The 13,006-nt window shown below is 38.5% G+C and overlaps 1 protein-coding gene across 1 annotated transcript in view; it reads left to right on the plus strand.

Moving 5' to 3' along the window:
- The window catches only part of ADGRV1 (adhesion G protein-coupled receptor V1), a 397,132-nt gene that overhangs the window by 231,454 nt on the left and 152,672 nt on the right, over positions 1-13,006 (plus strand). The window contains exons 75-80 of the mRNA XM_075212995.1: positions 582-1,417; positions 2,389-2,506; positions 7,202-7,373; positions 8,748-8,990; positions 10,922-11,329; positions 11,899-12,083. Coding sequence (XP_075069096.1) covers positions 582-1,417; positions 2,389-2,506; positions 7,202-7,373; positions 8,748-8,990; positions 10,922-11,329; positions 11,899-12,083 — 1,962 coding nt within the window. The remainder of the gene's footprint in view (positions 1-581; positions 1,418-2,388; positions 2,507-7,201; positions 7,374-8,747; positions 8,991-10,921; positions 11,330-11,898; positions 12,084-13,006) is intronic.

The raw sequence follows: 13,006 nt of genomic DNA on the forward strand, positions 1-13,006 counted from the left end.
TGATTGATTGCTATAGGCAACATCCCCTTTTCTGCAAACCTGCAGCTTAGTAAATCTAGCCCTATGACTAGGAAGTCACGTTGCTTTATTCCCTCCCAGCTGATGCCATGAGATGGGGTCGGAGTCTAACTTATCTAAATGCTAAATGTTGGAGAATTAAATATAAAAAGCTAACAGTTGCTCATCTTTAATTAATGAGATTAGTTTTATTTATTGACTTTATTTAATTTTGTCTAATTCGCACATTGAATAAAACTGTATCTGGCAAAGGAAAATTACAAGTCCTTTATGAACCAATAAAGGGTTCTCTTTACTTAATATTGATCAAACATCTCCAAAGCCCTTTTCGCACATACCTATACATGACCATTTGTGGATGTTAGATATAACTCAGTCTGGCTGCTGTAGCCTCACCACATCCTGTCACCACCATTGACTTCCCTAAGTGGTACATAACAGTCAATGAAATAGAGAAATGAAACATCTTTATGACTTAATCAATTCTTGTTAATTATGCATATTGGGCATTTAAACAGTGTTAGTGACTTGTATGAAATGTAATTCTCTTCTCTATCCTGTAGATCAGGGTTTACTTTTGCAGAATTTGAACCAATGGGAATTTTCCAGTTTGCACACCATTCTAAGTACATTATAGTGCAGGAAGACAGTCGGACCGTGTCACTGCATGTTCAACGCTTATACGGTTTCAATGGCAACAACACAAAGCTGACTTTTCACACCATTTCCGGAAGTGCCAAAGAAAATGAAGATTATGTGCCCATTGATAATGGAGAACTCATATTTGCAAAATATCAGACAAGTTCTGTAATAGAAGTTTCAATAGTTGATGATAAAATGTATGAGTTAGATGAACTATTTTATCTTAATTTAACATCTGTGGAAAGTGTTGATGTCTACCATGAGAAACCACGGCTACATTTAGATTTTAGTCTTTCAACCATAACAATATTGGCAAATGATTTCATGTCTGGTGTGTTAAGCATTGGACCTGCAATAATGTATGTTGATGAAGATACAAATAATAGTGTTGTAAACATAGTAACCATTCATGTGAAACGGACACAAGGTTCTAGTGGGATTGTTCATATCACACTTACAACTTTTGGAGCTCGAAAGGCTAAGAATGGTTTGCAGGGACTACCCTTTGAGCATATTCATGGGTCCAGAAATATTTCATGGGCTACTGAAGGACTGGACTTTGAAGAGCAGGAAATTCTTATCACATTGCTGGATGGGGAAAGTGAAACAGAAGTGTCACTCAAGATTCTAAATGATGAGGAACCTGAGGGTTTGGAGATGTTCTACGTCTTTCTCACAGATCCTCAAGGTGGAGCTCAGATAATGGATGGCAGAGATGACAGCGGATACTCATCATTTTCAACCATTGTTATTCAAGGTAGTACTTTTGCATTTTTTATTATTGCAAATTATGTTTATTATAGTACTTGTGTTTAAGGGAAACATTTTGATGTCCTTCATAAAATGTTGTCTGATGATATTGAAACATTACCTGCAATTGCTGGCTTAGGATTACTTTAGAAACATTAAAGGTTTACACTTTTTGGGGTGAGTATTACAGGGTAACTCAACTCAGATGCAGGATTCTCTTTAAGCTAAACTGTCCCTTGAAACATATGAAAATCTTCCCCTGCAGTTTACACAACTACCCTTTACCTGGCTGTTCATTGGTTTTCTGTGTCAACAACCTGCCATCAAGGACAGCCAATCACAATGCAATAAGGAGGAGGGTAGTGTTTTTACCTGCACCATGGAGACTGTTGCTAAAGGAAGCTTTGTACCTATATAAAAGATAACTAAAGGTAAAGTGAGGGAGATCTGCAGCTGATTGATTTTTCTCTTTCAATGGCAAGTATTGTGTAATCAAAGGAGGAATCAAGAACACTTTTCTTAGTTAGTACATGGGTCATTTTAAGCATATACAGATATAGTATGCTAGCATCAAAGCTGTGTTTTATCATTGTTTGATTATGTTAATAACATTGAATGAACATGAATTACAGGGCCAAACCAGCTGCCTCTTTTTCACATTGTCCTTCTATGTCTGATAAATTGGCCACGTTGCTTTATAATCATAGGTGAGACAATTGTCAAGTTGTGATGTATGAATGTACTGTACCTGGCAGATGGTCTTCTGTAGAGCACAGTGTGTGAGATGTGCCAGTCTTGGAGCGTAACATATGTCTGCTATAAGCTGTAACACCTCAGGCCTCTCACCACCTTTCTGACATTGACATTATCAATCTGGAGAAGTCAGTTCACTTCACAAGACCTGTATCACTAATATTGTAGTATTTTTGGATATAAAGAATATAACACTTCAGCTGACAGACCTACATTACATTGCAGGAAATGATTTTCAGAACGGGATATTGGGATTTGCCTTGGAGTCACAGGACGGTCTGGTGCTTGATGAAGACTCAACACAGAGGACTGCTCAGCTAATAGTGTCAAGACAAGCAAACAGGTTGGGGAAGATACACATTACACATGTCCTCATATAGAAAGGGATCTATAAATTGTCTTTTTTATCATTTTAATTTTAAAAACAATTATATTCCAAAATATGCAGACAGATATAATATTAAACTTTTATTTTTAAATTAGAATTAATTTTCTATAAACAGTTATTACAATAGTGCAATGATGCATTTTTTAAAATGGTGTTTATACTTTTAAAATGAGTATTGTGAGGATTAGTTCTTGGTGAGCATTGCAATCCCACTTTTTTTAATGAGTAATATTACCAAAACTCCTATAAAAATTTGCATGAAAAAAATGCTACAAAACAAACAAGAAAGGACCTAATTTATGAAGCACACTGCAAAAGGTATTGATTTTGCGCCTAGTGCACCTCAAGAAAAATGGCCAAACTCTGCTCTTAGAGGGTTCCTCCACAAAGGAGTGTGACTAGGTTTGGGAGGTAAAATAGCCCACAGCGTCTAAACGGCATAGCATAGGTAGGACCTCCATTTCTAAAAATAAACCTTTTTCTCCTAAACTATGGCTTATTTTTGACTCGTGTATGGCTTAAATAGTCACAAGCGTGTGGGACATCAGGACAGCATTAGTTACTTGTGTCACTTTTATATGTTTGAAGCTTTTTTTTTGTACTTTGGATAAAGTGTGCACAACTTAGAGGTTCAAAATGCATCACAATAAAAATATAAGATGAGACACCATTCCCACTATCTCAGTGCTCGTGCAAAAATCATTTCTTTTGCTGAGTAATAAATGCCCTCTACTCCCCTTTATTTTCTTTAAATGATCTGGAAATGTACAATGAAATCTTGATTTTGCACTGCTCCACTAAACTCATTGCATAGGTTCACCTTCTCTGTACCTAGTAAGGAATGTCATCGCTCAACCCTACTCCCTTTATCTGCCTAGACAAATTTCTGCTTCGTTCCAAACACTGGGTATATAAGGCAGTGGAACAGGTGCAGGTGATGATCAGGGAAGGAGGTTAACTACATCAGGCAAGGTCCAATAGCAAAACAGCAGCCCCTCTGTTAGCATAGAGGTATTGCAGACCAGATACAAATTAGTATCAGAGTCCTAAGTGAGACACAAATCAAGGGGTACAGCACAATCTCCAAAAGGGAATTTAGTGGTGCACCTCAACCATTTTGTACTTTGTAAATGAAACCCATAAAGTTTTCCCCAACAATCAGGAATTCTACCGCAATACATTATACGTAACTGCCCTTATAGCAATCCTTGTCCTCTGTCCCTGAGCTCATATATAATGGGAGACATTTCTAAAAATCTGTTGCATAAAAAAACTGTTTAATATGGCTGCATAAGATTAATGGGTAAAAATGCCCTACAAATTTCTGCCAATTTTTTTTATAAATATTACTGACTTGTCTTATGTGTAAAGCATTAATTTTACAAATACAGTAGAGTTCATGTTCAGTTGGACACATGTGTGTAATAAAGTAAGCTCTAAAAAGCCACACGTATCCGTTGAGGGTGCAGCTGTCAAGGTTGAGCTCGAGGCGGCAAATTTCGTCTCTGTATTCATTGCTGTTGGAAGGATCTGGTGTGGGTGGATTGCCGGAACTGCGTCGCCGGTGGGAGGGTGATCTTGGGCAAATTAGTGATAAGGCATGGGATATTATGTGCAGTCCGAAAAAGGTCACTGCATCCGTTAGGTTTCGCCAGGTTCAGGTCTTCCTGCTGCACAGAGTGTATTTTACTCCTCTCCAGCTCTCTAAATTTAGCGGTGGTCAGATGGTTCTGTGTCCTAAGTGTGGGAGTGAGAGAGGGAATTTTTGGCATATGCTTTGGGAGTGCCCATTGGTTTCATACTTTTGCAGAGAGGTGGGGGTTTGTATAAATCGGTTGGAGGAGGGAGTATCTGCCATGACACCAAGACTATGTATATTTGGTTTGGGTTTGGACAAAAACATTCATAAGCTTATTAGATTGCTCATTAATACAATACTTATGCTGGCGAAAGTGGTCATCGCTAGAAAGTGGATGGCACCGGAAGGCCCGACTTTGAGAAGTTGGATTGATCTTGTTAATGACACAGTAGGCCATGAGAGGTTCATGTACACTAGTAGGAACCTAGTGGATAAATATGAAAAGATTTGGTATAGATGGAGAATATTCCCGTATGCAGGGCCATCTTTTCCATTGGGCAGGATGGGCAGGTGCCCGGGGGCCCCATGGGCAAGGCTCGTAATTAGAATAAATAATCCTGCAAAAGAAAAAAACTGCAAAAAAAGCCTTCAAGGGTCACTGAGCAAGTACATCTATCTATCTCTATATATCTATATCTATATCTGTATCTCTATACATCTATATATATATCTATATATCTATCTATCTATCTATATATATATATATATATATATATATATATATATATATATGGGAATAAAGGAAACACGGCGCCACATAGTGTATTACCACGATATTAATACGTAATACTGTGAGAGAAGATAAGGTGTGATAAATCAGGTGCACACTCAAGACTTGTTACAACTCTCCAATGTGAAAGATGGAACCGAAATGGTGATTAGAGATATACACACGTGACAACACACTGTATCCAATGCCACAAAAAAAAATCACCAATAACCATATATCTGCGTACCAAATAGTAGAACTAGAAGGTAAATGTATATGATGAAATGGTGTCTCCAAGGCTGTACAGATGTTGCCAGTAACGTCACTCATCCAAATGAATTATCTCGTTAGGACTGAAACCTCAGCATCATAGGAGCAATAAAAAAACTCAAATAGTATAATACTGTAAAAATCTGATTTTACTAATAGACGGTAAGTAACACACTTACATAAAAGCAAATATAAAAAGCATATAATGGTATCTTTTGGTACTCATCTGGGATGCATTCAAAGACATATAGATAGATATCAGTCAATTGTAGATAAGTCCACAGCACTCCCGCCACGCTGGTACCACGATATCCAAAACAATAAAAATCCTCACACTCCTCGAGGTATATCTCTAATCACCGCCTCTATTATTAAGGTCAATGTTTTGTATTTTCTGTCAATATTGCTGTGTTATTGCCTCATTGTATCTTGTATTTTAGGCAATCTGCAGAATCTGTTTATAGAGTTTGCGCTATAATGCATTTTGACTGTGTTATTCATGAATATTTGACACTGCTTGAACCCCTGCGGGGGTTTTAGTTTGTTATACTAGCCTAATGTTTTGGGCTTTTTTCTTTGTTTGTTAAAAGTAAAAAAAGCAAAAAATGCAATAAAATGTTATTTGTTTAAAAAAAAAAAAAAATGCCACACGTATTTACGCCCATATGTTGAGTCTTGTGCATCTGAAGATACATCAGGTCTGCACCAGTAGCATTTGTGCCAGTGTTACATATTCTGCACATAATTTTTTGCCAAATGTTTCCTGGCGTAGGATATGTGTCTTAATGCCAATTTTAAGGGGAAATTCAATTAGCCGTGAAGTGTCTCACGGATGTTCTTCTCGGCGGAGATTCTGACAGAAATCTCTGCTCATTTTTCCTCGCACCCCATAGAGGTGCGAGGAAAAGTGATCGTAGATTTCTATCGTGATCACCAGCAATGTGCGCAGCACAATGTCTACACACCACATCTCCAGCAATTGAATTCCCCCAGTAATGTTCTTTTGTAAATGCCTCTTTGCCTGTTCCCCAGATAAACACCACCACTTTTCAGCTGTGGAAATTTCCTTTGCACCCTACTTTATAGTCATGGTGCTGTACTGAGTGCCATTATTGCAAATTATTTGTAAAGGTGTTTTATAAATATGCTCCCCTAAAGTCTCCAACATACTGGAGCCTCTTTCCAATATGTTCCTAAAGGGTAATTGCACCCAAAATTTAAAATATAATGGGTAAAAATGTCCTACATTTCTAACAAATTTCTGACAGATTTTCTTACAAATATCACTGATTACATTGGACTCATGCTGATTTGGACGCATATCAGTCAAAAAAGCCACACATAAAATACACATAGCGTATTTCCACCCACATGCTGAATAGGATGCATTTGAGGGTGCGTCCAGATCTGCGTTGAACCTGATATTGTTTTATTATTTCAAATGTGTCCATATCGGATAATTCCAACCATAAATAAAAAAGGTGGAACTAGATAAGGTAAGATAAATTAGAAAACCCCAGTTAAATGTTCTCCCACAATCAGGCGACTCACTCGCTTCTGATAATGGTCCCAGGCAGGAGAGCCAAACTTTTTTAAACTATTAGCAGGATAGTCCTTCCCCTACAACTCCTCATTCATCTACACTGGAAAATTAGGGGATTGCATCTCTTGAGAATGTAATTTATATTGCTTAATGCCATTCAGTAAGAAACGTTTAGTTTTATGTGAAACTGTTCTTTACATTTTATTCTTTAGTACACATAAATTGCCTTCATTTTCCATTTGTTAATGAAATTCATTTTCTTAATAAAGTAACCCTGATGTCTTAAACTTCAAGATACCTCCCATATTTTTGTTTCATATCACCATCAAAATAGAACACCCTTTAGCTAATATATAGCTAAAACCATAAGCTAATATTTGCTTTCTTATGTTTTTTCTTATTACTTTACTTGATTGTTTCTGTTGCACAAGTTACACAAAATTGCCTGTTTCCAATTTAGTTGGTTACAATTTTATTTCTTTACTTTAGGGCATTTGAAGATGTGAAGATCTACTGGCGTGCAACCTTTAATAAAACTTTAGTTGAACTTTACAGGGATGAAGTAAGCTTGGTTAATGAACTGCAGGCGGTATCAGGATATACCATCTGCACTGCTGGCCAAACAGAATGCCTAATTACTGTGGAAATAAAAGACGACAAGGTCAGTGCTGAGAGATTGTTAAAGGCTCATTTCATGGGAACAAGTGTTCAGCACACAAGCTTGTGTTCCTGGAAGTGTTACTAACAGTAGGAATGGCTAAAACCTTTATTTGGTGTATTTTATGATGGATCAAATGACATTGGAAACATAGTTTATTGACGAAAGATTAGAGGTACATTATTTGTTGCACTTATAAAAACAAAAATGAATCATTCTCAGATATATGTGTATGCAGCCTCACTACCTTAGTAGTAGCGACCAGTAATAGGTAGGAATTAGTAGTAGTTATTCCCAGTAATAGTAGTTATGTGGCGGTAATATGCACAGTAATAATAATGCCCAATATTATGCCAGTAATAACAGTTATATGGCAGTTGGATTCTTCCAAAAAGTGTGTAAGCAGTAATTGTTATATGCCAATAATTGTTGACCAAAATTATTAAATCAGTAATGTCTAGTAATATGCCAATAGTAATACACATTAAGATATCAGCATAAGTAGGAAGTGCCATACGCAAACCAAAGGGGGTTTCCTAGTGCCTGTAAACCCCCCTTCAAGCCTGGGGCACTGTATAATTGAGGTGGCTGGACCCTGCTCTCGCTTCACACAGCTCTGCTTCAAAAGGGAGAGGTGCGTGCACCTGACTGTAGTGCACGCAGCATTGCCCATGTATATTATAGGGATAGGAAGAGTTGGAGGGCAGCCAAGCACTGTCTAAAATTATAGCCATCCCCCCCCCCCATGCATGCTGGTCACCCCCACTGGCGGCGTGGTGTGGAAACCCCAGTCTACAGATCCTGCGTTTGCCCCTGAGTGCAGTAATGCCCAAGTACATGTTAGGATTAATGCCCATTAATATGTGAGCAGTGTTGGTTATATAGCAGTAGTAGTTGCCCAATAATAGGGCTAATCACCAGTAACATGCCAACAGTGGTAGTTATATTGTATCTCTTTTTGCAGAACAACATACCATGTAACTGTGAAAACAATCATGGGCAGTAATATGCCAGTAGTAAAAGTTAGGTGCCATCAGTACTTGCCCAGTAATATGCCACCAGTAATACCCTTAAAATGAGAGCAGTGACTCTTATATCTCCTCTTATATTATGGTCCTGTCCCTTCACCTTTACCTATGACTTATCCTCCTTACTGGCAACACACATTATTTTATGTTACTCATCGCTGAACTTTCCTTTTCCAAAAATAGAAAAATAAAACATCATTACATTTAATGAAAACAATTATTTTTACAATAAAAATATAATTTGTAAAGTTTTTTTTTCTTTTTTAGACTACCCCTCAATCCTCATTATTGGTGCAGCCTACAATGGCTGGCTACACTACAAATAATCAGTATATGTTTTCTGTCACAGGTGCCTGAACTTGAAAAGTATTTCTTCATTGAACTATACGATGTGAGTGCTGGCGCAATGATCAACGGCAGCACACGATTTGCCAAAATAATAATTCTTGAAAGTGACTCTCCTCGTGGCCTAATTTTTTTTGCTGTGGGATCCCGAGTGGCTGTTGCACACAAGAAGTCAACTTTAATCAGCCTGCAAATTTCCAGGCAGCCTAACACATCCCAATCCATTTCTGTTGGATATCTGATAATGGTAAGTTGGAACAGCTCGCAAGACTTTTACTGTTATATTATTGTAGTTGGATTTACCCATGTTATATCCTGTAAACTGAGTGACAACTATTTTGTGAAAAGACTGTTTGATAGTAACTGTGCTTTACAACCTGTAGAATTGAATTTTCATGTTTTGATTCTAACATCATGATGAAACTTACTGTTGACGCAACATTTTCAATATATCTTCATGATCTCTTCATGCTTCCTACTCACACCTTGGTATTTGAATCATAAATGATTGTAGCAATTTGCAGTACATTTGTTTTAACTTGATATATTTGTAACACTTCTGTAAACTGGTAAACTTTAAAAAGGTGCTGTAACAGATGGCTACCAATTAGGTTATAGCTGACACATTATTTGGTCATCTACTACATTCTATAAGATTTAAAATGCAAAACTTTTTTTCTGTTACCTGATTTAGATTTCCTTGATGGACTTTAAATAGTCAGTCTGACAATATAGACATGAAGGGCATTTCTACAGGGGGGGACTAAGTCCGTCTGTAGCTCTTTGTTATGGAAGTTCTCCCATAGGGATCTATTGAAGGGTTGTGGACAGATTGTAGTACTCTCATTTTCCCTGCAGCAGTGTTATCATCTGGCATCAGGTAACACAGAGAGGGGACCTCTCACATTTGCCATATATGGGGGCATGTTTTATTGAGCAGAGGTTTCCAAAGCTGAACATTATTTTTTTTAATTTCTATACTTCTCAACCAATAAGCAATTAGCTTTGAACCATTTGGTGCAACACTGTGAGCAAGCACTGTTTTGAGATACTGCAGATTTGCATTTTTCTTAATGAATAATTATATCTATTGTTTCTGTTTACTGTCTAAAGTACAAAGATTGGATATGATAAATTACCTTACAATCAAGAGGTTTTCAAAGTCATTCTATGGTTGGTGGTTGTTTTCTGGCCTTACAATGCTTGTACAACTTTATAGCATCTTTCATTTTCAGCATCATTTCTTGTTATGTGTGTACCTAGTTTTCATACTAAAGAGAAAAAAACACAATTGCATTTTTGTGGGGTTGGGTTATTTAAGTTAGTAGCTGGGGGAGGTTTAGGGGTATGCACACAACCTGTTCTTCCCCACCAAAGTACTTGAAATCTCTGGCTGTCATGGGAAACCCTACCGCCTCTATACACTTCAGTTAGGAGACGTGTTGCACCTTCCACTAGCACTTTTGTGTTTTGTATTACAGAGAATATGGAACCATTAATATTAGTCCCTATCACATAGGAGCTTACAGTATAAATTCTCTACAACACACACACTAGGGTGATAGTGTCAAACACCAGTTAACCTACCAATATGTTTTTGGAGTGTAGAAGAAACCAAAGTCCCTGGAGGAAACCCATGCAAACAAAGGGAGAAAATATAGTGCCCTGGTCGGAGGGGGAACTCCGGGGCAGGCACTGTTGACAACAATGCCACCGTTGTTGGGAGCAATGCCACCGTTGTTGGGAGCAATGCCAACAACTGTGCTTCAGGACTGCCCCACTTTCTTCATTTACCAGAGTATTGCCCAACCTACAAGATTGACACAGATTGACTTTACTTTGGTGTTTCCAAATACTGGACACTAACCAGACAAACACTGGACGCTAAGCGGACAACTAAGCACACTTGTGCAAATAAAAACAACTCATAAGTTAGGCTTAGTGGTGGCTATAATACTTCACACAAGGATTTATTTAGGAATTTGCGCTAGAAAGCGGAATCAGTCGACCTTTCACCTGTAATTGGGAAATGAAGTCAGACACAGACAAACCTGTTACCAGCTTAAACAGTGTTTCTGGAGCAGGTTGTGTGTAATAGCTATTTACGTAGTTACTTTGGGATGACATAACATTGCATTTAATATGTTACATGATGGTATTGTGATTGTTTTTGTTAAGGAACCAAAAAGATCTGAAGTGATTGGACATACAGTGATTTACCCAGCTGTTGCAGGCCGAGACTTTGTAAGCTCTGAGGGGACACTCACGTTTGAGTCAGGACAAAGAAATATTGTATTGGATGTCACCCTCACTCCAGAAACTGCATCACTCAATCCATATCCAAAGCGTTTTCAGGTTTTACTTGTGAATCCCACAGGAGGTGCCAAAGTAGATACAGAGTATGGGACTGCTAACATCACCATATTGTCAGACTCTTCATCGCAGTCTACCTGGGGGTTACTTGACCAACTCTATCAGCCCTATGATGAGAACATTTTAAATAGGGTTCTTCAGACCCTCAACAATAAGGCGGGTGCTGAATTCTCACAAGAGCAACTTGGTGCCACAATGAACATCATGGAAAAGGTATTTTTACTGTTCTTAACTATGCATATTGCATTATTGTAATGAATGTTCTGATTTAACTAGTTTTTGTTCTGCACTATGCACTTTACATAGATACTGACATATATGCTCAACAATTTGACTTAATGAACGCGTTTGACGCGCCAGTCTTTCCTCTGTGCTGCTAGGTTCCTTGCTCATTCCACTATAAAGCTATCCCAGACTGTGGCTTCCCACTTAGCTCCATTCTCCTCCTCACAGGTCACTGCCTCCCACAAGGTCAGCTCTTATACACACAACCGTTGGTGCCCTAAGCCCTTCCATAATCCATCCCTTTTATACACCATACTCTGTAGCTTCTCCAGTCCTGCCATTCCAGAAAATTGTGTTAATTACTCTACACAGTTTTTCCCTGCTTCAGATTAAGTAACATGAGTTGATTTTACTTAATGCTCCGTTCATATTTCTCTTCTGATGATGAAAGTTTGACATACATGCTATGCACAGAAAGTACTGATAAAGCTTTTGTTGCTCCTACGAACAGGACTAGAATAAATCCTAAAATATGTGTTTTTTCCCCTACATTTCAGATAACAGGTGACAGTGGAAATCAATTTCTAAGTGAAGAGAGCCGCATTCTGTTTTATGACATACTCTGCAGTCTCGCTAGTCCAGACCGATTGGACACACGTGGATATAGCCCCTTAATTGAAGTAGCTGAAGTTTACGCCTTCTCCCTCCTTACTGGCGTGACCTGTGGATCTCCAAGTGTAAAGTAAATATTATTTGATAACAAACATGCTTTGCTCAGTACATACTTATAAAAGGCAGGATACATGCTTCTACTAAAGGAATAGAGCTATAGTTAAAGTTTAGATTTCATGTTTCCCATGTTCACCTGATATGTGGTGCCCATTTCCCTTTCCAAAGCCCAAATGTGTGTAGGGACCCAGAGATCTCTCTATTCTCTCTGGCCCCTCACTCTGCTCTCAAAAGGGCATCGTGGTGTCTCTTCTGAGCATGCGCTGTATGGTGCATGTGCCGGCTCAGAAGAGGCCTCTGCTCCGCTCCTTAAAGAGCATGGGCCTTGAGGTCAACAGGGGCCTTTGAGGAGGGGTTGACCCGGCTCCCCTGACCTCTCTGCCCTTTAGCAGCCATACACCCTGTAATTCTGCCCTTGTCCCTTGTATCCTATGTCAATAGATGTAAATAATTTAATTCCTATTTCTCTTTCATCCTATCTGGGGGACACTGGTACCATGGGGTGTGTTAGGGGTGTGGAGTTTGGCACTTAACTATTTAACTTGTTAATGTATCATGCTGACAAACCCCCCTCCTCTCTGTAACCTGTAGCCTCTTCAGTTTTAGTTGAGTGTCCAAGGGAGCTGAGCTTACTTATGTTAGTTCTTATAGTTTTAACTATTTTATTTAACTAATTTATTTTTATTTATTTTTTTCTATACAGAGCACACTAGTTCAGTGAAATGGGGCAGCTGTCAGACAGTGGGAGCCGAAGGCGTTTATCTCCACTTTTCTCAGTGTGACAGGTGACTTATAAGCCGCTGTCACATTGATCTTTATCCGATTGCCGGCACTACTACGATTGGTAGAGAGCGGCGGTAATCAGTGTCGTAGGCTGCATCCATTAAGGATGATACCAAGTCCCCTCCTCAGAAAAAGGAGGTGGGAACTTGGCTA

The sequence above is a fragment of the Mixophyes fleayi genome, chromosome 1 (genome assembly GCF_038048845.1).
Source record: "Mixophyes fleayi isolate aMixFle1 chromosome 1, aMixFle1.hap1, whole genome shotgun sequence".
NCBI classification, from domain to species: Eukaryota; Metazoa; Chordata; class Amphibia; order Anura; family Limnodynastidae; genus Mixophyes; species Mixophyes fleayi.